Raw genomic sequence first — 27,984 nt, 5'->3', positions numbered from 1 at the left:
CAGATCTCTCTGAAGCAGCCGGCAGATGTCTGTAACCACCTCCCTTCGGAATCGCAGCCTCCTAACACACATCGCGGCAGACATGGTCAGATAGGAGGTCTGCTGGCGGTATACCCTGCGTGGGTAAGGCCTCAGTTGGCGACGCCTGTTGCCCCCTCTGCGTCTAGCCAGGGCTGCCACTCTCTCACGGCGTCTGTAAGCCCTTCTGGCATAAGGCTGAAATTCAGCGTTGCCACCCAATGCAGTCCCCATTATATGCTGACAAACACTGAGCTCTGAATGAAGGCTAAGATAATTGGTAAGCTCTGGCCTGAGCCAAAAATACCTGTCCAAGTGTTGGTCCAAACCAGTAAACTCTCCTCCTTGGTCTCTGTCCAAAAAACCGTTGCACAAGAGTGAGTGCTGCAAAATGGCTGGCCTTTATACTGCTGGGTAAGTGCCCTTTAATTAGCACTCCCCCCGGCCCGGTTGGCCTGTGTACCGTTCCACTTCACAGTCGCTCGGGACGCCCGGCGCACAATGGGCCGGCGCGAGTGAAGTTCCGGTTTGGGGCGCACAAAGGGCGTTGCACTATTAAATGACGTCATGATCTGCGCGCGCAGCAGGGCGCGCGCTAAGACTTTGCGCCGGCGCTAAATGTGTCCTGAAGTTGGGGAGAGGCGCAGATCGCACTGCGCCCGGGCGATAAGCGCCTAGCGCTCGAGATCTACTCCCCCTAAGGCGCTAACGGCTGGCGCGCCCAACTGAATTTCTAGGCCAGATTGCTCAACGAGCTTCATGAAGGTCATCTGGGAGGGGTAAAAATGAAAAGCCTTGCCAGGGCTTATGTGTGGTGGCCGGGAATCGATAAACAAATCGAGGACCTGACCAAGAGCTGCTCAGGATGCCAGAAAGTCCAAAATGCACCACCACAGGCCCCTCTACACCCATGGGAGTGGCCCTCATCTCCATGGCAACGGGTGCATATTGATTTTGCTGGTCCATTCATGGACTCAATGTTTTTAATAGCCGTGGATGCGCACTCGAAATGGCCTGAGGTCATCAAAATGTCCTCCACCTCCACGGAGAAAACTATTGCAGTCCTGTGGACCATTTTTGCCAGGAATGGCTTGCCAGAACAGATTTGCTCCGACAACGGACCACAGTGTGTGTCCGAAGAGTTCCGGAGGTTCTTGAAAAAGAATGGGGTAAGGCATTACACATCCGCCCCGTATCATCCAGCCACAAATGGATTGACTGAGAGGTTCGTTCAAACCTTTAAGAAGGCAATAAAGGCTATGTACAATGACAACATTCCGCTGCAGCACAAGGTGGACAATTTCCTGTTTGCCTACCGGAATGCGACACATGCAGTCAGCAACCAGGCCCCAGCCATGATGTTCTTTAACCGAAGGTTAAGATCTCGCCTGGATTTGCTCAGACCAAACGTACGAAGAGATGTTGAGAGTAAGCAATTCCAGCACATCCATGAGAAGCCAACAAGGAGCTTCAATGTAGGGCAACCAGTCTTGGCCCGCGACTACCGAACAGAAAAATGGCAGCCAGGAACGATATGCACACGGCAGGGCCCCCTAATGTACACAGTGGACGTTGGGGAGAGCATCGTGAGACGCCATGCTGACCAGATCCTAGAGTCACAGGAACAAGTCAAACCCATGCCTCGCCCATACGTACCTGGTGATGAACCCGATGTACAGGTAGCATCTACCCCAGAAACAGTAGCATCGGAAGCTGATGAACCAACCGACGACAGGGGGCCAGAATCGCCTCCGCACCAAGAGCAAGACACTCGGGAAAGGCGCTATCCAGAAAGGATCAGGAAGCCTCCCCAAAGACTGAATTTATAAATAGACTATTTTCAGCTAATGTTGCATGTTAAAAGTGTTAATTGTAATTAGTTTGATATTTAATTGTTAAATGAGTGTTATGGTACTGTTAATCTAAAAGGGGAGGAATTGTAATGTATGTACCTTTAAGGGGGGAACTACTTTTTACAGCTCATGTATACTGTAGTACCGGCAGTGACCACACCTGTATATAGCACTGAGTAGTAATCCATACAGATCAGTTGCAGTCTGAGCCACGTTGAGTAAACACCTATTGTACCGTTCGCCGCAGTCTGTGTCTTCTTATACACGGACGTAACAGGGTACAGTCCACAGACACTGACTCTCACTGGGGTACAGTTCCACAGACACTGACTCTCACTGGGGTACAGTTCCACAGACACTGACTCTCACTGGGGTACAGTTCCACAGGCACTGACTCTCACTGGGGTACAGTTCCACAGACACTGACTCTCACTGGGGTACAGTTCCACAGACACTGACTCTCACTGGGTTAGAATTCCACAGACACTGACTCTCACTGGGGTACAGTTCCACAGACACTGACTCTCACTGGGGTACAGTTCCACACACACTGACTCTCACTGGGGTGCAGTTCCACAGACACTGACTCTCACTGGGGTACAGTTCCACAGACACTGACTCTCACTGGGGTACAGTTCCACAGACACTGACTCTCACTGGGGTACAGTTCCACAGACACTGACTCTCTCTGGGGTACAGTTCCACACACACTGACTCTCACTGGAGTACAGTTCCACAGACACTGACTCTCACTGGGGTACAGTTCCACAGACACTGACTCTCACTGGGGTAGAGTTCCACAGACACTGACTCTCACTGGGGTACAGTTCCACAGACACTGACTCTCACTGGAGTACAGTTCCACAGACACTGACTCTCACTGGGTTACAGTTCCACAGACACTGACACTCACTGGGGTACAGTTCCACACACACTGACTCTCACTGGGGTACAGTTCCACAGACACTGACTCTCACTGGGGTACAGTTCCACAGACACTGACTCTCACTGGGGTACAGTTCCACAGACACTGACTCTCACTGGGGTACAGTTCCGCAGACACTGACTCTCACTGGGGTACAGTTCCACAGACACTGACTCTCTCTGGGGTACAGTTCCACACACACTGACTCTCACTGGAGTACAGTTCCACAGACACTGACTCTCACTGGGGTACAGTTCCACAGACACTGCCTCTCACTGGGGTACAGTTCCACAGGCACTGACTCTCACTGGGGTAGAGTTCCACAGACACTGACTCTCACTGGGGTACAGTTCCACAGGCACTGACTCTCACTGGGGTACAGTTCCACAGACACTGACTCTCACTGGGGTACAGTTCCACAGACACTGACTGTCACTGGGGTACAGTTCCACAGACACTGACTCTCACTGGGGTACAGTTCCACAGACACTGACTCTCACTGGAGTACAGTTCCACAGACACTGACTCTCACTGGGTTACAGTTCCACAGACACTGACTCTCACTGGGGTACAGTTCCACAGGCAGACTCTTACATGCTTTTCCATAGCGCCTTCCACAACCTCAGTCCCAAAGCGCTTTACAGCCAATGAAGTACTTTTTGAAGGGTAGTTACTGTTGTAATATGGGAAATGCGGCAGCCAATTTGCGCACAGCAAGCTCCCACAACCAGCAACGTGAGAATGACCAGCTAATTTATTTTAGTGATGTTGTTTGATTGATAAATATTGGCCCCAGGACACCGGGGAGAACTCCCCTGCTCTTCGAAGTAATGGCCATGGGATCTTTTACGTCCACCTGAGAGAGCAGACGGGGCCTCGGATTAATGTCTCATCTGAAATACGGCACCTCCAACAGAGCAGCGCTCCCTCAGTACTTCACCTCCGACAGTGCAGCGCTCCCTCAGTACTGCCCCTCCGACAGTGCGGCGCTCCCTCAGTACTGTCCCTCCGACAGTGCGGAGCTCCCTCTGTACTTCACCTCCGACGGTGCGGCGCTACCTCAGTACTGCCCCTCCGACAGTGCAGCGCTCCCTCAGTACCGCCCCTCCGACAGTGCGGCGCTCCCTCAGTACTGTCCCTCCGACAGTGAGGCGCTCCCTCAGTACTTCACCTCCGACAGTGCGGAGCTCCCTCAGTACTTCACCTCCGACAGTGCGGCGCTCCCTCAGTAATGCCCCTCCGACAGTGCGGTGCTGCCTCAGTACTGTCCCTCCGACAGTGAGGCGCTCCCTCAGTACTTCACCTCCGACAGTGCGGCGCTCCCTCAGTACTGCCCCTCCGACAGTACGGTGCTCGCTCAGTACTGCCCCTCCGACAGTGAGGCGCTCCCTCAGTACTGTCCCTCCGACAGTGTGGCGCTCCCTCAGTACTACCCCTCCGACAGTGCAGCACTCCCTCAGTACTGCCCCTCCGACAGTGCGGCACTCCCTCAGTACTGCCCCTCCGACAGTGCGGCGCTCCCTCAGTACTGCCTCTCCGACAGTGCAGTGCTCCCTCAGTACTGCCCCTCCGACAGTGCGGTGCTCCCTCAGTACTGCCTCTCCAACAGTGCAGTGCTCCCTCAGTACTGCCTCTCCGACAGTGCAGTGCTCCCTCAGTACTGCACTGGGAGTGTCAGCCTGGATTATGTTCTCAAGTCTCTGGAGTGGGACTGGAACCCACAACCTTCTGACTGAGTCACGGCTGAAATGTAAGAAAGATAAAATATGGTGGAGAAACACGACCAAGAAAAGGGAAAGTACAAGTAGCTTCCACAAATATTGTACCAGGAAAGAAAGGACACAATTAACAGATCAGAAGAAATGACGAGATTCCTCGCCTCCCACACTCAGCCTCCCTCTCCTTCAGAGATATCTCTGAATTACTTTTGTCCGGGGGAGTTAATCTGACTCTTGCCAAAGCTCCTCTGCTGTTGACCTGTTTACCCGTTCCGCCCCGGAGGCTTGGTGCTCTATTAAACGCTGATGCTGCCATTTTAGTTCCCGTCTAAAAACTCAAAACACGTGTCTGTTTTGACAGTATATTTGTGCGATCTGACCGCAGCCCCTGTACAGTATGATCACGAACATCTCCTGTTTGCACCAAGTGTACGGCACAGAAACAGGCCACTCGGCCCCTCTGCTCCGTGCCGGTGTTTCTGTTCCACACCAGCCTCCTCCCACCCCTCTTCATCTCACCCTATCACCATATCCTTCTAATCCTTTCTCCCTCATGTGTTTATCCAGCTTCCCCTTAAATGTGTCTCTGCAATTCGCATCAACCACTCAACATCCAATTGGTTTTGTTGTTTGCTGCTCTGTGTTGCTGGCCAAGTCCAGTGTTGGGTTTCACCCTGAGCTGTTGGCTGGGGAAAGGGCGGAGTCTCGCTGGGGAAAGGGCGGAGTCTCGCTGGGGTAAGGGCGGAGTCTCACTGGGCAAGGGGGCGGAGTCTCAATGGGGAAAGGGCGGAGTCTCACTGGGGAAAGGGCGGAGTCTCAATGGGGAAAGGGCGGAGTGTCACTGGGGAAGGGGAGGAGTCTCGCTGGGGAAAGGGCGGAGTCTCAATGGGGAAAGGGCGGAGTCTCACTGGGGAAAGGGCGGAGTCTCACTGGGGAAGGGGCGGGGTCTCCCTGGGGAAAGGGCGGAGTCTCGCTGGCGAAGGGGCGGAGTCTCGCTGAGGAAGGGGCAGAGTCTCGCTGGGTAAGGGGCGGAGTCTCGCTGGGGAAGGGGTGGAGTCTTGCTGGGGAAAGGGAGGAGTCTCGCTGGGAAAGGGGAGGAGTCTTACTGGGGGAAAGGGAGGAGTCTCACTGGGAAAGGGGAGGAGTCTCACTGGGGAAGGGGCGGAGTCTCGCTGGGGAAGGGGTGGAGTCTCGCTGGGGAAGGGTGGTGTCTCGCTGGGGAAGGGGCGGAGTCTCGCTGGGAAAGGGGCGGAGTCTCACTGGGGAAGGGCAGTGTCTCGCTGGGGAAGGGGTGGAGTCTCCCTGGGGAAAGGGGCGGAGTCTCACTGGGGAAGGGGCAGAATCTCCCTGGGGAAAGGGCAGAGTCTCGCTGGGAAAGGGGCGGAGTCTCACTGGGGAAGGGGCGGAGTCTCGCGGGGAAAGGGGCGGAGTCTCACTGGGGAAGGGGCGGAGTCTCGCGGGGGGAAAGGGGAGGAGTCTCGCTGGGGGAAAGGGGAGGAGTCTCGCTGGGGAAGGGGCAGAGACTCGCTGGTGAAGGGCAGAGTCTCGCTGGGGAAGGGTGGAGTCTCGCTGGGGAAGGGGCGGAGTCTCGCTGGGGAAAGGGTGGAGTCTCACTGGGGAAGGGCGGAGTCTCGCTGGGGAAGGGCAGAGTCTCGCTGGGGAAAGGTGGAGTCTCGCTGGGGAAGGGCGGAGTCTCGCTGGCGAAAGGGTGGAGTCTCACTGGGGAAGGGGCGGAGTCTCACTGGGGTTTGACTTGATTGGTGTAGCAGCTCAGGTGATGTGTGAGCTGAGGCAATTAGCGTGGGCAGGTATTTGACTGTGGCGGGCTCAGAGCTGATCCTTATCGTGTCCTCACTGGGTGTCCATGTGGACACACACAAGTTCCAGGTCATGAGTGGGAATAGAATCATCGACTCTTACAGCACAGAAAGAGGCCATTCGGCCCATCGTGCCTGTGCCGGCTCTTTGATAGAGCTCTCCAATTAATCCCACTCTCCCGCTCTTTCCCCATATTCCTGTGAATTTTTCTCTTACTATTATTTGTCCAATTCCCTTCTGAAAGTTACTATTGAATCTGCTTCCACCGCCCTTTCAGGTAGCACGTTCCAGATCACAACAACTCGCTCTGTGAAATTTTTTCTCCTCATCTCCCCCTCTGGTTCTTTTGCCAATTATCTTCACTCTGTGTCCTCTGGTTACCGACCCTCCTGCCACTGGAAACAGTTTCTCCTTATTTACTCCATCAAAACCCCTCATGATTTTGAACACCTCTATTAAATCTCCCCTTAACCTTCTCTGCTCTAAGGAGAACAATCCCAGCTTCTCCAGTCTCTCCACATCACTGAAGTCCCTCATCCCTGGAACCATTCAGGTAAATCTCCTCTGCACCCTCTCCAAGGCCTTGACATCCTTCCTAAAGTATAGGAGATGGCCCCGTCTGCCCTGTCAGGTGGACATAAAAGATCCCACGGCCACTATTTCAAAGAAGAGCAGGAGAGTTCTCCACGGTGTCCTGGGGCCAATATTTTTCCCTCAACCAATGTCAATAAAACAGATGATTTGGTCAATATCACATTGCTGTGTGTGGGATCTTGCTGTGCACAAACTAGCTGCCCTCATTTCCTCCATTGCAACAGTGACCGCACTTCAAAAGTACTTCATTGGCGGTGAAGCGCTTTGGGACGTCCCGAGGTGGTGACAGGCGCTGGAGAAATGGGAGTCTTTCTTCATCATTTAGAATTCCTCAACTCCTTTCAACTGGATTTTTTCCAAAAGTAATTCTTAAGAGTGCAGCATCCTGAATTGCGCTGTATCCCGAGCTGGTGTGAAGTTGGATCTCTGCACTGAGGGGGTCCCTCAGTCTCCGATGAGTCACTGCGTTCTGCGCAGTGCCGAGGTTGGCCATTTTGTTCGCAGTTCATCCATCGCAACACTCCCATCACCTTCTGCCCCAGGGACATCACCGATTTGGCGAGTGCCAGCTTTCCTTTTTGATCCCAATTTATATTTATTTTATGAATGCTGAGTAGACAAAATAAACACACACCTCTCCCTATCGCACGGCATCTCCAGGGGACTGTCGGCATGGCAACAGCTGCTGCCAGCTGATTGCAGGTTGTGTTGGTGGGACCCACATTGAGGTGTCTACACGCACGCTCTGATCTTATCTCTGGAAACTTGTTTTCTCTGTACAGATTACTTCATTGCCAGAAATCAAAGCTTGAATTCAAACTGAGAGAGAAAGAGATGGTGAGGCGGAAATTGCAGGGAGATAATTTAAAGTGGAGAGAGTTCAAACAGATAGTGATTAAAATGCAGATTTCAGAAAGAGAGCGTGTCCAAAGAGAGGAGAGACAGAGAGAAAAGCAGCGAATGATCCAGCACAGAATCAGGCTATTCAGCTCATCAGAGTATAATGTGGGGAAGTGCGAGGTTATCCACTTTGGTAGGAAGAATAAAAAAGCAAATTATTTAAATGGAGAGAGATTACAAAATGCTGAGGTACAGAGGGACCTGGGGGTCCTCGTACATGAATCACACAAAGTTAGCATGCAGGTACAGCAAGTAATTAGGAAGGCTAATGGAATGTTGGCCTTTATTGTAAGGGGGATGGAGTACAAAAGTAGGGAAGTCCTGTTACAACTGTACAGGGCGCTGGTGAGACCACACCTGGAGTACTGCGTACAGTTTTGGTCTCCTTATTTAAGGATGGATATACTTGCATTGGAGACAGTTCAGAGAAGGTTCACGAGGTTGATTCCGGAGATGAAGGGGTTGTCTTATGAAGAAAGGTTGAGCAGGCTGGGCCTATACTCATTGGAGTTTAGAAGAATGAGAGGAGATCTTATTGAAACATATAAGATTCTGAGGGGGCTCGACAGGGTAGATGCTGAGAGGATGTTTCCCCTCGTGGGGGAATCTAGAACTCGGGGGCATAATTTCAGAATAAGGGGACACCCATTTAAAACAGAGATGAGGAGGAATTTCTTCTCTCAGAGGGCCGTGAATCTGTGGAATTCTCTTCCCCAGAGAGCTGTGGAGGCGGAGTCACTGAATATATTTAAGGTGGAGACAGATTTTTGAACTACAGGGAGTCAAGGGTTATGGGGAGCGGGCGGGGAAGTGGAGTTGAGGCCAAGATCAGATCAGCCATGATCTTATTGAATGGTGGAGCAGGCTCGAGGGGCCGAATGGCCGACTCCTGCTCCTACGGCTTATGTTCTTATGTTCAAGCCAGTGCTGGTGTTTTGCTCTACACGAGCCACCCAGTCTAATCCCACTCTCCCCCTCACTCCCCGCACCATTTAATATCCCAACCAGTCTAATCCCACTATCCCCCTCACTCCCCGCACCCTTTAATATCCCACCCAGTCTAATCCCACTCTCCCCCTCACTCCCCGCACCATTTAATATCCCACCAAGTCTAATCCCACTCTCCCCCTCACTCCCCGCACCCTTTAATATCCCAACCAGTCTAATCCCACTCTCCTCCTCACTCCCCGTACCCTTTAATATCCCACCCAGTCTAATCCCACTCTCCCCCTCACTCCCCGTACCCTTTAATATCCCACCCAGTCTAATCCCACTCTCCCCCTCACTCCCCGCACCCTTTAATATCCCAACCAGTCTAATGCCACTCTCCCCCTCACTCCCCGCACCCTTTAATATCCCACCCAGTCTAATCCCACTCTCCCCCTCACTCCCCGTACCCTTTAATATCCCACCCAGTCTAATCCCACTCTCCCCCTCACTCCCCGTACCCTTTAATATCCCACCCAGTCTAATCCCACTCTCCCCCTCACTCCCCGCACCCTTTAATATCCCACCCAGTCTAATCCCACTCTCCCCCTCACTCCCCAGACCCTTTAATATCCCACCCAGTCTAATCCCACTCTCCCCCTCACTCCCCATACCCTTTAATATCCCACCCAGTCTAATCCCACTCTCCCCCTCATTCCCCACATGCTTTAATATCCCACCCAGTCTAATCCCACTCTCCCCCTCACTCCCCGTACCCTTTAATATCCCACCCAGTCTAATCCCACTCTCCCCTCACTCCCCGCACCCTTTAATATCCCACCCAGTCTAATCCCACTCTCCCCCTCACTCCCCGCACCCTTTAATATCCCACCCAGTCTAATCCCACTCTCCCCCTCACTCCCCATACCCTTTAATATCCCACCCAGTCTAATCCCACTCTCCCCCTTACTCCTCATACCCTTTAATATCCCGCCCAGTCTAATCCCACTGTCCACCTCTCTCCCCACACCCTTTAATATCCCACCCAGTCTAACCCCACGCTCCCTCACACTCCCCGTACCCTTTAATATCCCACCCAGTCTAATCCCACTCTCCCCCTTACTCCTCGTACCCTTTAATATCCCGCCCAGTCTAATCCCACTGTCCACCTCTCTCCCCACGCCCTTTAATATCCCACCCAGTCTAATCCCACGCTCCCTCGCACTCCCCGTACCCTTTAATATCCCACCCAGTCTAATCCCACTCTCCCCCTTACTCCTGATACCCTTTAATATCCCGCCCAGTCTAATCCCACTCTCCAGGATTAATTAGCAATCTCGTTGTACGAGGCCCCTTGGGACGGAGCGATCATAATATGATCGAATTCTTCATTAAGATGGAGAATGAAGTAGTTGACTTAGAGACTAGGTTCCTGAATTTAAATAAAGGAAACAATGATGGTCTGAGGCGCAGTTGGGTAGGATTGATTGGGGAATGTTACTCAAAGGGTTGACGGTGGATAGGCAATGGCAAACATTCAAAGACCGCATGGATTAGCTACAGAATTTGTTCATCCCAGTTTGGCATAAAAATAAAACAAAAAAGGTGACTCAACCGTGGCTAACAAGGGAAATTAGGGTTAGCATAAGATCCAAGGAGAGGACATATAAATTGGCCAGAAAAAGCAGTAAATCTGAGGATTGGGAGCATTTTAGGATTCAACAAAGGAGGACAAAAGGATTAATTAAGAAGGGGAAAATAGAATATGAGAGTAAGCTTTCAGGGAACATAAAAACTGACTGTAAAAGCTTTTATAGATATTGTGAAGAGAAAAAGATTGGTGAAGTCAAGCGTAGGTCCCTTGCAGTCAGAATCAGGGGAATTTATAATGGGGAACAAAGAAATGGCTGAACAATTAAATACATATTTTGGTTCTGTCTTCACAAAGGAGCCATGGTGTGGAGATGCCGGAGTTGGACTGGGGTGGGCAAATGTAAGAAGTCACACAACACCAGGTTATAGTCCAACAGCTTTATTCTCCACTTCACCTGACGAAGAAGCAGCGCTCCGAAAGCTTGTGATTTCAAATAAAGCTGTTGGACTAGAACCTGGTGTTGTGTGACTTCTTACATTTATTCACAAAGGAGGACACAAATAACCTCCCAGAGATGTCGGGGAACATAGGGTCTGATGAAAGGGAGGAACTCAAAGAAATCAGTATTTGTAGGGAAATGGTGTTAGGGAAATTGATGGGATTGAAGGCCGATAAATCCCCAGGGCCTGATAATCTACATCCTAGGGTACTTAAGGAAGTGACCCTAGAAATAGTAGATGCATTGCTGGTCATCTTCCAACATTCGATGGAATCTGGAACAGTACCCATGGATTGGAGGGTACCTAATGTTACCCCACTATTCAAAAAAGGTGGTAGGGAGAAAACGGGGAATTACAGACCGGTAAGCCTGACATTGGTAGTGGGGAAAATGCTAGAGTCCATTATAAAAGATGTAATAGCAGAGCACTTGGAAAACAGTGACAGGATCGGACAAAGTCAACATGGATTTACAAAAGGTAAATCGTGCTTGACTAATCTACTGGAATTTTCTGAGGATGTAACTGGTAAAATAGATAAGGGAGAACCAGTGGATGTGGTGTATTTGGACTTTCAGAAGGCTTTCGATAAGGTCCCGCATAAGAGATTAGCGTGTAAAGTTAAGGCACATGGGATTGGGGGCAAGGTATTGACTTGGAAAGAGAACTGTTTGGCAGACAGAAAGCAAAGAGTTGGAATAAACGGGTCTTTTTCCGAGTGGCAGGCAGTGACTAGTGGGGTACCGCAGGGATCGGTCCTTGGACCCCAGCTATTCACAATCTATATTAATAATCTAGACAAGGGAACTATATGTAATATCTCCAAATTTGCAGATGACACAAAGCTGGGTGGGTGTGTGTGCTGTGAGGAGGATGCCGAGAAACTCCAGGATGATTTGGACAGGTTGGGTGATTGGGCAGAAGCATGGCAAATTCAATATAACGTGGATAAATGTGAGGTTATCCACTTTGGTGTCAAAAACAGGAAGGCAGATTATTATCTGAATGGCAATAGATTGGGAGAAAGGGAAGTGCAACGAGACCTGGGTGTCCTTGTGCACTAGTCGCTGAAGGTAAGCATGCAGGTGCAGCAGGCGGTTAAGGAGGCAAATGGTATGTTGGCCTTCGTAGCGAGAGTCAACGTTGTCTACCTCATACGTTGCAGGAAAGGATGCCCCGGAGCATGGTACATCGGCGAGACCATGCAGACACTGCGACAACGGATGAACGGACACCGCGCAACAATCGCCAGGCAGGAGTGTTCCCTCCCAGTCGGGGAACACTTCAGCAGTCAAGGACATTCAGCCTCCGATCTTCGGGTAAGCATTCTCCAAGGCGGCCTTCGAGACACACGACAACGCAAAATCGTAGAGCAGAAACAGATAGCCAAGTTCCGCACTCATGAGGACGGCCTCAACCGGGATCTTGGGTTCATGTCACGCTACATGTAACCCCACCTGACGTAGGGTCATCCAGACTCGAGTCGTCTTTGGCTTGATCTCTCTACACAGATGCAGCCGGACCTGCTGTGATTTCCAGCAAAAAAAATGTTTTTTTGTCTGTTTTTTGTTTTTCATACAGACCCCAGCATCTGCAACATTTGACCCCTTGTGACCCCATCTCATTGTTCTTTGATGGAATGTTTTCCTGACTGACCTGTTTGGACACCATTCACACCTTTGATCGCTGTGATTATCTCTCTGCCGAGGTGTGATAAATGGCAGTTAGAAAGATTACCTGTAATCATCTGGCATTATTCTCTGACTATATAAACTGTGTCTTTATGCATCTCTCCACTTCACCTGACGAAGGAGCAGCGCTCCGAAAGCTTTTGATTTCAAATAAAACTGTTGGACTATAACCTGGTATTGCATGACTTCTTACATTCGTAGCGAGAGGGTTTGAGTACAGGAACAAGGATGCCTTGCTGCAGTTATACAGGGCCTTGGTGAGACCATATCTTGAGTATTGTGTGCAGTTTTGGTCACCTTATCTGAGGAAGGATGTTCTTGCCATGGAAGGAGTTCAGCGAAGATTCACCAGGCTGATACCTGGGATGACAGGGATGACATATGAGGAGAGATTGGGTCGATTGGGCTTATACTCGCTGGAGTTTAGAAGAATGAAAGGGGATCTCATTGAAACTTATAAAATTCTGACAGGACTGGACAGACTAGAGGCAGGAAGGATGTTCCCGATGGTCGGGGAGTCCAGAACCTGGGGTCACAGTCTAAGGATAAGGGATAAGCCACTTAGGACAGAAATGAGGAGGAATTTCTTCACCCAGAGAGTGGTGAACCTGTGGAATTCTCTACCACAGAAGGCAGTAGAGGCCAATTAATTAAATATATTCAAGAAGGAGTTGGATATATTTCTTAAGGCTAAAGGGATCAAGGGGTATGGGGAGAAAGCAGGGACCGGGTACTGAATTTGGATGATCAGCCATGATCGCATTGAATGGCGGAGCAGGCTCGAGGGGCTAAATGGTCTACTCCTGCTCCTATCTTCTATGTTTCTATGTTTCCACCTCACTCCCCACACCCTTTAATAGCCCTCCTAGTCTAATCCCTCTCTCCCCCTCACTCCCCGCACCCTTTAATAGCCCACCCAGTCTAATTCCTCTCCCCCCCTCACTCCCCATAACCTTTAATATCCCACCCAGTCTAAACCCACTCTCCCCCTCACTCCCCACACCCTTTAATATCACACCAAGTCTAATCCCACTCTCCCCCTCACTCCCCATACCCTTTAATATCCCACCCAGTCTAATCCCACTCTCCCCCTCACACCCCGTGTCATTTAATATCCCACCCAGTCTAATCCCACTCTCCCCCTCACTCCCCGTGTCCTTTAATATCCCACCCAGTCTAATCCCACTCTCCCCCTCACTCCCCATACCCTTTAATATCCCACCCAGTCTAATCCCACTTTCCTGCTCACTCCCCACACCCTTTAATATCCCACCCAGTCTAATCCCACTCTCCCCCTCACTCCCCACACCCTTTAATATCCCACCCAGTCTAATCCCACTCTCCCACTCACTCCCCGTACCCATTAATATCCCACCCAGTCTAATCCCACTCTCCCTCTCACTCCCCGCACCCTTTAATATCCCACCCAGTCTAATCCCACTCTCCCCCTCACTCCCCACACCCTTTAATATCCCACCCAGTCTAATCCCACTCTCCCACTCACTCCCCGTACCCATTAATATCCCACCCAGTCTAATCCCACTCTCCCTCTCACTCCCCGCACCCTTTAATATCCCACCCAGTCTAATCCCACTCTCCCCCTCACTCCCCGTACCCTTTAATATCTCACCCAGTCTAATCCCACTCTCCCCCTCACTCCCCGTACCCTTTAATATCCCACCCAGTCTAATCCCACTCTCCCCCTCACTCCCCGTACCCTTTAATATCCCACCCAGTCTAATCCCACTCTCCCCTCACTCCTCATTTTGTAGTAACTACTTTTAAAAGAATTTGTGGAATCTACTTGAACAGTGAGTTCAAATAGTGAGAGAGAGAGACAGAGAGGGAGAGAGAGAGATAGACAGAGCGAGACAGTGAGAGACAGACAGAGAGAGAGAGAGACAGAGAGAGAGAGAGTAATAGGGGCCGAGGTTATGATCTGAAGTTGTTGAACTCGATATTGAGTCCGGAAGGCTGTAAAGTGCCTAATCGGAAGATGAGGTGCTGTTCCTCGAGTTTATGCTGAGCTTCCGTGGAACAATGCAAGAGCCTGAGGACGGTGAGGTCTGAGTGGGAATGGGGCGGTGAATAAAAGTGACAGGCGACCGGAAGCTCAGGGTCATCCTTACGGACTGAACGTACGTGTTCCGCGAACGGTCACCCAATCTGCGTTTGGTCTCCCCAATGTAGAGGAGACCAGGGATGGACGTGTCGGGCGGCCAATGGCGGGAGAGTGAGGGGTGGGGCCCTGCAGGGATGGACGGGTCGGGCAGCCAATGGCAGGAGAGTGAGGGGCGGGGCCCTGCAGGGATGGACGGTTCGGGCGGCCAATGGCGGGAGAGTGGGGGGCGGGGCCCCGCGGGAATGGACGGGTCGGGCGGCCAATGGCAGGAGAGTGGGGGGCGGGGTGGTTGGAGGCAGGAGGTCATGTGATGAAACCTTTAGCCTTTTTCCCATCAAAAAAAAGTCTTCACATAAACTGAAAAACACAATATTTTTTTAACAACCCTCCCCACCCGCCCCGATGACTTTTCTCCCGGATTTTTGTTCGCCGTAGTGTCCTGGCGGTTAATCTTCAAGAGACTCCAGGCCAATGCTGGAGGGTTTGCGGCCCCTGGCCGGGAGTACGTGTTCCCACCCGCACACGTACCTGGAGGTGGCTGACGATGCAATAGTCACTCGGCCCCTGCGAGCCGCAAGTGGAGGTGGCGCTCAGGTTGTGGGCCCGCCCGATCAGCAGGTTGCCGGTTGCAGGGTAACAACTTCCTTCTGTACATCCATGAGGCTGGGACGGGAGGTCCTGAGCAAAGCTCCTCACCACTGGAAGAAAGAAAGAGGGAAGATTCAGAGAGTGGGTGAGGCAGAGCTGGCCGGTGACTCAACATTAATAAGATGGCTCCGAGAGGCATATCGTTTACACAACGGTTGCTTTCCTGTAGCCTCGTCGGTACATAGTGTAGTGTATGTACCTTTAAGGGGAGAACTACTTTTACAGCTCCTGTATACTGTAGTACCGGCAGTGACCACACCTGTATATAAACCCTGAGTAGGGATCTGTACTGTTAGTTTTCGAGCAACCCTCATCCAGTAAACACCTGTTGATTGTTCCTCTGCAGTCTCTGCCGATTTATTGAAGAACACCATACATCAAGATTCACAGATTTAACAGTGGCGACGAGGATGGGATTCAAACCTACCTGCAACTCTGTAGAAGAAGGCCGATTCCAGGAATACGGGCGTTGGCCATCCGGAGAAGACTTCAACTTCGCAGAGGAGGCTGTGGAGAGCTGGGCTTGGGAAAAAGGCCGAACAGCGTCGACGGGGAAAGAAAGAGGGTGAAGCGCACAGCGCGCGGCCGGGGTTGAGGACCGAGCGGCCGGGAAAAAAAAAAAGAAGAAAAAGGGAGAAAAGAGAGAGAGAGGGTGGAGCGCACAGCGCACAGCCGGTGTTCAGGCCCGAACGGCGTCGGAGAGAGAGGCGCACGGGAGGGGCGAGCAGAGCGCGCAGCCGGTGTTCAGAGGCTGAGCCCCAGCGGAGAAGAAGTGCGCAGAGCGCACAGCCGCTGTTCAGAGGCTGAGCCGCAGCGGAGAAGAAGGGAGAGCGCGGGAGACGCCATTTTTCTTTTGGAGCCGCAGCGGAGAAGAAGGGGAAGCGCGGCAGACGCCATTTTGAGCCGGCGGAGAAGAAGGGAGAGCGCGGGAGACGCCATTTTTCTTTGCCAGTCTAACCACACCCAGGGATGCAGAAGAGTGGCAGTGTCACAGCGTTCGACAATGAAGTCGAAGATTGGGCGACATATGTAGAACGCATAGAAGTGCACTGCATGGCGAAGGAAGTGCCTGATGCCAGGAAAGCACTGGTATTGTTGAATTCCATGGGTGCAAAAACGTATGGGTTACTGCAAAACCTAGTAACCCCAGAGAAGCCAGTGGAAAAGGATTTTGAAAGCATAGTGGCAATCCTACAGGGCCACTTAAACCCCACACCGCTCCTGATAGCAGAAAGATTTAAGTTTCACAAAAGGAACCAACATAAAGACGAAAGTAATGCTGAGTATCTAACGGAACTGCGCAAGCTATCAAAACACTACCAGTTTGGAACGGAACTAGCAGATAAGTTAAGGGATCAGTTTGTGTGTGGGCTTCAAAGTGAAGGAACCCAGAAACGGCTTCTATCAGAAAAGGATCTTACATTGGACAAGGCTTTCAGCATGGCAGTATCACACGAAGCAGCCGCACGGGGCGCTGCAGAGATACAACAGAGACCGCAAGAATATGCCACAAATGAAATGTCATACGGAACAGTAAAGTGCTATCGCTGCGGCAGAACAACACATGACCATAAGGATTGTTGGTTCAAGGACCAAGTGTGCAGACAGTGTGGAAAAGTAGGACACAGAGCAGGAGTCTGCAGGTCGGAAAAGAAAACCAGCAGCAAGAAATCTCCACAGGAGAAGTACAAAAAGGTACATAAGGTGACGAAGAGCAGTTCAGACGAACAGGAAAGTGATACAGACTCCGGAAGCAAGGAGCTGGGATCTCTGGAACTACATAATGTAACCAAAATGGAGGATCACCAAACTATCTGGGTCATGCTCAAGATAGACGGAGTCCAAGTGAAAATGGAATTGGACACAGGATCAGCCCTAACAGTCTTAAACCGAAGGGACTACAAGCGGCTATTCTCACATATACCCTTGAGAGATACAGAGATTGTCTTAAAGACGTACACGGGGAAAAAAGTCTACCCCAAAGGAAAAATAAGGGTGAACGTGATATACAACGGCAAGGAAACACCAAAAATTGACATATATGTATTGCCAGATGGAGGACCACCACTACTAGGACGTGAATGGATCCAGAAGATACCATTAGATTGGCATTCCATACAAGCACTGACGGTAGATGCCAAAAAGGATGACGACGTCACACCTGGACGATTGTCAAAAATGCTAACTGATGCACAAGAAGTGTTCCAGGAGGGACTCGGAACACTAAAAGGCACAACAGCGACAATCAAAATAGAGGCAAATGCGAGCCCAAAGTTTTTGAAGGCCAGGCCAGTGCCTTATGCGATCCGCCCAGCCGTCGAAGCAGAGCTGGAAGGTTTGGAACGTTCTGGAGTACTGTCCAAAGTGGACTGGAGCGAGTGGGCTACACCCATCGTTCCTGTAATGAAGAGGTCGTTCCTCAGGCTGGTGAACTACTACCATAAGTTCTTGCCGAATTTGTCTACAGTACTACACCCACTGAACACCCTACTGCAAACAGGGGTACAATGGAAGTGGAATGACGAAGGTAAACGAGCTTTCCAGAAGTGCAAAGAATTGATCACATCAGAAGAGGTGTTGGCTCATTTCAATCCAGCACTACCAATTTGGTTGGCGTGTGATGCATCACCCTATGGTATTGGAGCGGTGCTGTCGCACAAATTCCCGGATGGCTCGGAGAGGCCAGTAGCCTTTGCGTCTCGGTCACTAACCTCAGCCGAGCATAGCTACGCCCAGATTGACAAGGAGGCCCTCAGCCTAGTGTGGGGAGTGAAAAAGTTCAACCACTATCTACACGGGCAGAAGTTCACCTTGCTGACTGACCACCAACCACTTGTCTCCATCTTTAATCCAAAGAAGGGCGTTCCGGTGATGACTGCGCAACGGCTACAAAGGGAGGAAGCACCAGCAGTGGACCCTGTCGAAATATTTTATTCGACCATAATTGAATGCTTGCCAGTAACTAACGCGGATATAGAGGAGACCCGAAATGACCCGACACTGTCTCGGGTATATGATTTGACGGTGAAGGGATGGCCAACACATGGCGACTCACTGTTGCCAGCATTCTCATCCAGAAGAGAACAGCTGTCAGTATGCCAGGGGACCTTGATGTGTGGATCCCGAGTGGTAATTCCACCCAAGTTAAGAGAGAGAGTGCTCAATGAGCTTCACGAAGGCCATCTGAGAGGGATGTAAATGAAAAGCCTTGCTCGGGCTTATGTGTGGTGGCCGGGGATCGATCAGCAAATCGAGGACCTGACAAAGAGCTGCTCAGGATGCCAGAAGGTCCAAAATGCACCACCACATGCCCCTCTACACCCATGGGAGTGGCCTTCCTCTCCATGGCAACCAGGAACGATATGCACACGGCAGGGGCCACTAATGTACACAGTGGATGTTTGGGGAGAACATTGTGAGGCGCCATGTCGACCAGATCCTAGAGTCACAGGAACGAGTCAACCCCATGTCTCGCGTACCTGGTGATGAACCAACCGACGACAGGGGGCCAGAATCGCCTCCGCACCAAGAGCAAGACACTCAGGAAAGGCGCTATCCAGAAAGGATCAGGAAGCCGCCCCAAAGACTGAATTTATAAATGGACTATTTGCCGTTAATGTTGCATGTTAAAAGTGTTAATTGTTAAATGAATGTTATGGTACTGTTAATCTAAAAGGGGAGGAATTGTAGTGTATGTACCTTTAAGGGGAGAACTACTTTTACAGCTCCTGTATACTGTAGTACCGGCAGTGACCACACCTGTATATAAACCCTGAGTAGGGATCTGTACTGTTAGTTTTCGAGCAACCCTCATCCAGTAAACACCTGTTGATTGTTTCTCTGCAGTCTCTGTCGATTTATTGAAGAACACCATACATCAAGATTCACAGATTTAACACATAGGAACAGGAGGAGGCCATTCAGCCCCTCGAGCCTGTTACATAGGAACAGGAGGAGGCCATTCAGCCCCTCGAGCCTATTACACAGGAACAGGAGGAGGCCATTCAGCCTCTTGAGCCTGTTACAAAGGAGCAGGAGGAGGCCATTCAGCCCCTCGAGCCTGTTACACAGGAACAGGAGGAGGCCGTTCAGCCCCTCGAGCCTATTACACAGGAACAGGAGGAGGCCATTCAGCCTCTCGAGCCTGTTACAAAGGAGCAGGAGGAGGCCATTCAGCCCCTCGAGCCTGTTACACAGGAACAGGAGGAGGCCGTTCAGCCTCTCGAGCCTGTTACACAGGAACAGGAGGAGGCCATTCAGCCCCCTCAAGCCTGTTACACAGGAACAGGAGGCGGCCATTCAGCCTCTCGAGCCTGTTACAAAGGAGCAGGAGGAGGCCATTCAGCCCCTCGAGCCTGTTACACAGGAACAGGAGGAGGCCGTTCAGCCCCTCGAGCCTGTTACACAGGAACAGGAGGAGGCCATTCAGCCCCTCGAGCCTGTTACACAGGAACAGGAGGAGGCCGTTCAGCCTCTCGAGCCTGTTACACAGGAGCAGGAGGAGGCCATTCAGCCCCTTGAGCCTGATCCAACATTCAATTAGATCATGGTTGATCTGCACCTCAACTTCATTTACCCGCCTTTGCTCCATATCCCTCGATACCCTTACTCAACAAAAGTCTATCGACCTCAGTCTTGTAAGCTCCAAAGGACCCCCAGCATCCACAGCCTTTTGGGGGAGAGAGTTGGCTTCGTGACAGGAAACAAAGGGTAATGGTCGACAGGTGTTTATGTGACTGGAAGGCTGTTTCCCGTGGGGTTCCGCAGGGGTCAGTACTGGGTCCCTTGCTCAGTTCCAGGTCCCTTGCTTTTTGTGATTATATATCAATGATTTAGACTTCAATGTAGGGGGCATGATTAAGAAGTTTGCAGATGATACCAAAATTGGCCGTGTGGTTGATAGTGAGGAAGGAAGCTGTAGACTGCAGGAAGATATCAATGGACTGGTCAGGTGGGCAGAAAAGTGGCAAATGGAATTCAATCCGGAGGCAGCATGGTGGCATAGTGGTTAGCACTGTTGCCTCACAGCGCCAGGGACCCGGGTTCAAATCCGGCCTCGGGTGACTGTCTGTGTGGAGTTTGCACATTCTCCCCGTGTTTGCGTGGGTTTCCTCCGGGTGCTCCGGTTTCCTCCCACAGTCCAAAGATGTGCGGGTTAGGTTGATTGGTCATGATAAAAATTGGCCCTTAGTGTTAGGGGGGATTAAATACGTGGGGTTATGGGGTTACGGGGATAGGGCTTGGGTGGGATGGCTGTCGGTGTAGGGACCGGGTGCTAGGGTTTGGATGATCAGCCATGATCTCGTTGAATGGCGGAGCAGGCTCGAAGGGCCGAATGGCCTACTCCTGCTCCTATCTTCTATGTTTCTATGTTTCTAAGTGTGAGGTAATGCATTTGGGGAGGGCTAACAAGGCTGACCTGACCGCTGTGGCTCAGCATGAAATAACTGGGCCGGACACTGCCAGAAATCTCTGGTGTGAAGCCTCCAGTTGTAGATTTGCTCCTGGATTAGTCACAGCCCTGGGCAGCAGTCTGGTGGAGCTCAATATCACTGGAGGTGACAAGGCTGGTGCAGAGACCTGGGGACTCGACTTCCTCACAGCATCCAGCCTAGTGCGGGGGACGGGGAGGGGGTAGGGTGGGGGGAGGGTGGGGGGAGGGGTTAGGGTGGGGAGGGGAGAGGGGGTAGGGTGGGGAGGGGGAGGAGGAGGGGGAGAGAGAGAGAGAGAGAGAGAGAGAGAGAGAGAGAGAGAGAGAGAGAGAGAGAGAGAGAGAGAGAGAGAGAGAGAGAGTGTCCTGGGACTCAGTGAAGTAACTACTAACAATACTAACAATAACCAGCCCCAGGACAGTGACAGGGTAACACAAAGAAATTCGACCCAACACAATCGTCGCTAAGCAAAAGGAAAAATATCTGACATATTGGGCAGAAACAACAAAAACCCAAAGCAAACTCAATTGCTACTTGGCCCTAAACAGACAATACAACATAGCTGATTACCTGACCATGGTAAAGGATAACAAACTGAGAAGAACCTTGACAAGGTACAGACTTAGCGAACATAGCCTAGCGATCGAAAAAGGCAGACACAGGCAGACCAGGCTGCCAAGAGAAGACAGGATATGCTCTCACTGCAGTCAGGGAGTAGTGGAGACAGAGATGCACTTCCTCACAGCCTGTGGAAAATATCAGGACATCAGGGAAAATTTCTACCAAAAATTCTCACAAATATGCCCTGAATTCAGAAATCTGAATGACAACCAAAAACTCCCATTCCTACTGGGAGAGGAGAGAAGCTGTGTAACACTGGCGGCACACTATGTTACAGCTTGCCATGAACAGAGGGACAACCAGTAAACTAAGAAAAGAATAGATATAAACAATGCAAATGTATATTTATACACTCAGGGATATACCTGTTTATACACTGTATGAATAGAACTGCGTTTATGTGCTCAACCATAAATGTATTTTGATGCTTTGGCAACATAAGATGTAACTTATCATGCCAATAAAGCGATTTGAATTGAATTGAATTGGGAGGTGGGGGAGGGGAGGGGGAGGTGGGGGGGGGAGGGTGGGGAGGGGGAGGGGGAGGGGGGGGAGAGGGGGAGGGGGAGGTGGAGAGGGAGGGGGAGGTGGGGGAGGGGAGGGGAGGGGGAGGTAGGGGGAGGTGGGGGAGGGGGAGGGGAGGGGGGGAGGGGAGGGGGAGGGTGGTGAGGGGGAGGGGGAGGGTGAGGGGGATGGCGAGCTGTGGGGGGTGAAGGGAGTCTAAGCCAATGAGTCAGAGGAGGAAAGATTTCCCCTTTTGGTACAGAGCGGTTGTTGAGCGAGCTCTGGTCATTCTAACCCCTCCCCTGGTTCGATCAATCAGGCAGGTACAGCTCGTTGTTCACTCTCAGGGACTGCCAGTAGAAGACTATGTGTGACGACGTGCAGCCCGCTCGGAGCTGGGCCGCTCAGCCTCGCCCTCCCTGCACTGGTACTGTGCCAGCGATGTGCAACACCTGTGCTGGCACTGACCCAGCCACTGCTCTGTACAATACACCGAGCTCACCAAGCACAGCTCACTCCCTGTAACCCTGTAATCCACGGAAAGATCAGCCAGGGTGCAAACAGCAGCAGTATTTCGCAAGTCAGGAACGCGCTTAAGTGGTTATATTTGCTTCCGTCAGATGGACTAAAACAAACAGCAGCTGGTAACTCCGCCATGACCCAATAGAGGGGAGGATTCCGAGCAGTTTCCATGGAGTGGTGATGGAAATGCAATAAAGTACACTGGGAATTGAGAAATTGGACCCCACAGCCCCAGTTTCTTCGTGCTCTGCTCAGACTATGAATTCTTTCTCTCCTGTTCCTGGTGAGCATTGATCCACAGCACATAATTCAATGGTCACAAGTCGGCTCATGTGGGAAATGGAAAATGCAAAAGGGGCAGGACTGAGGCAGGACAGTGTAGAGGGAGCTTTACTCTGTATCTAACCCATGCTGTACCTGCCCTGGGAGTGTTTGATGGGACAGTGTAGAGGGAGCTTTACTCTGTATCTAACCCATGCTGTACCTGCCCTGAGAGTGATGGGACAGTGTAGAGGGAGCTTTACTCTGTATCTAACCTGTGCTGTACCTGCCCTGGGAGTGTTTGATGGGACAGTGTAGAGGGAGCTTTACTCTGTATCTAACCCGTGTTGTACCTGCCCTGGGAGTGTTTGATGGGACAGTGTAGAGGGAGCTTTACTCTGTATCTAACCTGTGCTGTACCTGCCCTGGGAGTGTTTGATGGGACAGTGTAGAGGGAGCTTTACTCTGTATCTAACCCGTGCTGTACCTGCCCTGGGAGTGTTTGATGGGACAGTGTAGAGGGAGCTTTACTCTGTATCTAACCTGTGCTGCACCTGCCCTGGGAGTGTTTGATGGGACAGTGTAGAGGGAGCTTTACTCTGTATCTAAACCGTGCTGTACCTGCCCTGGGAGTGTTTGATGGGACAGTGTAGAGGGAGCTTTACTCTGTATCTAACCCGTGCTGTACCTGCCCTGGGCGTGTTTGATGGGACAGTGTAGAGGGAGCTTTACTCTGTATCTAACGCGTGCTGCAGCTGCCCTGGGAGTGTTTGATGGGACAGTGTAGAGGGAGCTTTACTCTGTGTCTAACCCGTGCTGTACCTGCCCTGGGAGTGGTTGATGGGACAGTGTAGAGGGAGCTTTACTCTGTATCTAACCCGTGCTGTACCTGCCCTGGGAGTGTTTGATGGGACAGTGTAGAGGGAGCTTTACTCTGTATCTAACCCGTGCTGTACCTGCCCTGGGAGTGTTTGATGGGACAGTGTAGAGGGAGCTTCACTCTGTATCTAACCCGTGCTGTACCTGCCCTGGGAGTGTTTGATGGGACAGTGTAGAGGGAGCTTTACTCTGTATCTAACCTGTGCTGCACCTGCCCTGGGAGTGTTTGATGGGACAGTGTAGAGGGAGCTTTACTCTGTATCTAACCCGTGCTGTACCTGCCCTGGGAGTGTTTGATGGGACAGTGTAGAGGGAGCTTTACTCTGTATCTAACCCGTGCTGTACCTGCCCTGGGCGTGTTTGATGGGACAGTGTAGAGGGAGCTTTACTCTGTATCTAACGCGTGCTGTAGCTGCCCTGGGAGTGTTTGATGGGACAGTGTAGAGGGAGCTTTACTCTGTATCTAACCCGTGCTGTACCTGCCCTGGGAGTGTTTGATGGGACAGTGTAGAGGGTGCTTTACTCTGTATCTAACCCGTGCTGTACCTGCCCTGGGAGTGTTTAATGGGACAGTGTAGAGGGAGCTTTACTCTGTATCTAACCCGTGCTGTACCTGCCCTGGGAGTGTTTAATGGGACAGTGTAGAGGGAGCTTTACTCTGTATCTAACTCGTGCTGTACCTGCCCTGGGAGTGTTTGATGGGACAGTGTAGAGGGAGCTTTACTCTGTATCTAACCCGTGCTGTACCTGCCCTGGGAGTGTTTGATGGGACAGTGTAGAGGGAGCTTTACTCTGTATCTAACCCATGCTGTAGCTGCCTTGGGAGTGTTTGATGGGACAGTGTAGGGGGAGCTTTACTCTGTATCTAACCCGTGCTGTACCTGCCCTGGGAGTGTTTGATGAGACAGTGTAGAGGGAGCTTTACTCTGTATCCAACCCGTGCTGCACCTGCCCTGGGAGTGTTTGATGGGATAGTGTAGAGGGAGCTTTACTCTGTATCTAATCCCTGCTGTACCTGCACTGGGAGTGTTGATGGGGCAGTGTAGAGGGAGCTTTACTCTGTATCTAATCCCTGCTGTACCTGCACTGGGAGTGTTTGATGGGACAATGTAGAGGGAGCTTTACTCTGTATCTGACCCGTGCTATACCTGCCCTGGGAGTGTTTGATGGGACAGTGTAGAGGCAGCTTTACTCTATATCTAACCCGTGCTGTACCTGCCCTGGGAGTGTTTGATGGGACAGTGTAGAGGGAGCTTTACTCTGTATCTAACCCGTGCTGTACCTGCCCTGGGAGTGTTTGATGGGACAGTGTAGAGGGAGCTTTACTCTGTATCTAACCCGTGGTGTACCTGCCCTGGCAGTGTTTGATGGGACAATGTAGAGGGAGCTTTACTCTGTATCTAACCTGTGCTGTACCTGCCCTTGGAGTATTTGATGGGACAGTGTAGAGGGAGCTTTACTCTGTATCTAACCCGTGCTGTACCTGCCCTGGGTGTGTTTGATGGGACAGTGTAAAGGGAGCTTTAGTCTGTATCTAACCCGTGCTGTACCTGCCCTGGGAGTGTTTGATGGGACAGTGTAGAGGGAGCTTTACTCTGTATCTAACCCGTGCTGTACCTGCCCTGGGAGTGTTTGATGGGACAGTGTAGAGGGAGCTTTACTCTGTATCTAACCCGTGCTGGACCTGCCCTGGGAGTGTTTGATGGGACAGTGTATAGGGAGCTTTACTCAGTATCTAACCCATGCTGTACCTGCCCTGGGAGTGTTTGATGGGGACAGTGTAGAGGGAGCTTTACTCTGTATCTAACCCGTACTGTATCTGCCCTGGGAGTGTTTGATGGGGCAGTGTAGAGGGAGCTTTACTCTGTATCAAACCCATGCTGTACCTGCCCTGGGAGTGTTTGATGGGAGAGTGTAGAGGGAGCTTTACTCTGTATCTAACCTGTACTGCGCCTGCCCTGGGAGTGTTTGATGGGACAGTGTAGAGGGAGCTTTACTCTGTATCTAACCCGTGCTGTACCTGCCCTGGGAGTGTTTGATGGGACAGTGTAGAGGGAGCTTTGCTCTGTATCTAACCCGTGCTGTACCTGCCCTGGGCGTGTTTGATGGGACAGTGTAGAGGGAGCTTTACTCTGTATCTAACGCGTGCTGTAGCTGCCCTGGGAGTGTTTGATGGGACAGTGTAGAGGGAGCTTTACTCTGTATCTAACCCGTGCTGTACCTGCCCTGGGAGTGTTTGATGGGACAGTGTAGAGGGAGCTTTACTCTGTATCTAACCCGTGCTGTACCTGCCCTGGGAGTGTTTGATGGGACAGTGTAGAGGGTGCGTAACTCTGTATCTAACTCGTGCTGTACCTGCCCTGGGAGTGTTTGATGGGACAATGTAGAGGGAGCTTTACTCTGTATCTAACCCGTGCTGTACCTGCCCTGGGAGTGTTTGATGGGACAGTGTAGAGGGAGCTTTACTCTGTATCTAACCCATGCTGTAGCTGCCTTGGGAGTGTTTGATGGGACAGTGTAGGGGGAGCTTTACTCTGTATCTAACCCGTGCTGTACCTGCCCTGGGAGTGTTTGATGAGACAGTGTAGAGGGAGCTTTACTCTGTATCCAACCTGTGCTGCACCTGCCCTGGGAGTGTTTGATGGGATAGTGTAGAGGGAGCTTTACTCTGTATCTAATCCCTGCTGTACCTGCACTGGGAGTGTTGATGGGGCAGTGTAGAGGGAGCTTTACTCTGTATCTAATCCCTGCTGTACCTGCACTGGGAGTGTTTGATGGGACAATGTAGAGGGAGCTTTACTCTGTATCTGACCCGTGCTGTACCTGCCCTGGGAGTGTTTGATGGGACAGTGTAGAGGCAGCTTTACTCTATATCTAACCCGTGCTGTACCTGCCCTGGGAGTGTTTGATGGGACAGTGTAGAGGGAGCTTTACTCTGTATCTAACCCGTGCTGTACCTGCCCTGGGAGTGTTTGATGGGACAGTGTAGAGGGAGCTTTACTCTGTATCTAACCCGTGGTGTACCTGCCCTGGCAGTGTTTGATGGGACAATGTAGAGGGAGCTTTACTCTGTATCTAACCTGTTCTGTACCTGCCCTTGGAGTATTTGATGGGACAGTGCAGAGGGAGCTTTACTCTGTATCTAACCCGTGCTGTACCTGCCCTGGGTGTGTTTGATGGGACAGTGTAGAGGGAGCTTTACTCTGTATCTAACCCGTGCTGTACCTGCCCTGGGAGTGTTTGATGGGACAGTGTAGAGGGAGCTTTACTCTGTATCTAACCCGTACTGTATCTGCCCTGGGAGTGTTTGATGGGAGAGTGTAGAGGGAGCTTTACTCTGTATCTAACCTGTGCTGTGCCTGCCCTGGGAGTGTTTGATGGGACAGTGTAGAGGGAGCTTTACTCTGTATCTAACCCGTGCTGTACCTGCCCTGGGAGTGTTTGATGGGACAGTGTAGATGGAGCTTTACTCTGTATCTAACCGTACTGTACCTGCCCTGGGAGTGTTTGATGGGACAGTGTAGAGGGTGCGTAACTCTGTATCTAACTCGTGCTGTACCTGCCCTGGGAGTGTTTGATGGGACAGTGTAGAGGGAGCTTTACTCTGTATCTAACCCGTGCTGTGCCTGCCCTGGGAGTGTTTGATGGGACAGTGTAGAGGGAGCTTTACTCTGTATCTAACCCGTGCTGTACCTGCCCTGGGAGTGTTTGATGGGACAGTGTAGAGGGAGCTTTACTCTGTATCTAACCCGTGCTGTACCTGCCCTGGGAGTGTTTGATGAGACAGTGTAGAGGGAGCTTTACTCTGTATCCAACCCGTGCTGCACCTGCCCTGGGAGTGTTTGATGGGATAGTGTAGGGGGAGCTTTACTCTGTATCTAATCCCTGCTGTACCTGCACTGGGAGTGTTGATGGGGCAGTGTAGAGGGAGCTTTACTCTGTATGTAACCCGTGCTGTACTACCCTGGCAGTGTTTGATGGGACAATGTAGAGGGAGCTTTACTCTGTATCTGACCCGTGCTATACCTGCCCTGGGAGTGTTTGATGGGACAGTGTAGAGGGAGCTTTACTCTGTATCTAACCCGTGCTGTACCTGCCCTGGGAGTGTTTGATGGGACAGTGTAGAGGGAGCTTTACTCTGTATCTAACCCATGCTGCACCTGCCCTGGGAGTGTTTGATGGGATAGTGTAGAGGGAGCTTTACTCTGTATCTAACCCCTGCTGTACCTGCACTGGGAGTGTTGATGGGGCAGTGTAGAGGGAGCTTTACTCTATATCTAACCCGTGCTGTACCTGCCCTGGGAGTGTTTGATGGGACAGTGTAGAGGGAGCTTTACTCTGTATCTAACCTGTGCTGTACCTGCCCTGGGCGTGTTTGATGGGACAGTGTAGAGGGAGCTTTACTCTGTATCTAACCCGTGCTGGACCTGCCCTGGGAGTGTTTGATGGGACAGTGTATC

The 27,984-nt window shown here is 51.4% G+C and overlaps 1 protein-coding gene across 3 annotated transcripts in view; it reads right to left on the bottom strand.

Moving 5' to 3' along the window:
• lamb2l (laminin, beta 2-like) overlaps positions 1–27,984 on the bottom strand; it is a 401,500-nt gene that overhangs the window by 331,844 nt on the left and 41,672 nt on the right. For all 3 annotated transcript variants that reach the window (XR_015080088.1, XM_086002162.1, XM_086002163.1), the window contains exon 3: positions 15,186–15,355. Coding sequence is in view for 2 of the 3 variants with exons in the window: in XM_086002162.1 (XP_085858288.1) it covers positions 15,186–15,355 (170 nt within the window). In the remaining variant the exon portion in view is untranslated. The remainder of the gene's footprint in view (positions 1–15,185; positions 15,356–27,984) is intronic.

Source organism: Somniosus microcephalus, chromosome 11 (genome assembly GCF_052327205.1).
Source record: "Somniosus microcephalus isolate GS21.2 chromosome 11, FLI_Smic_1.0, whole genome shotgun sequence".
Classification (NCBI taxonomy): Eukaryota; Metazoa; Chordata; class Chondrichthyes; order Squaliformes; family Somniosidae; genus Somniosus; species Somniosus microcephalus.
Note: the sequence above shows the minus strand (reverse complement) of the source record. Positions and strands in the feature narration are given on the sequence as shown.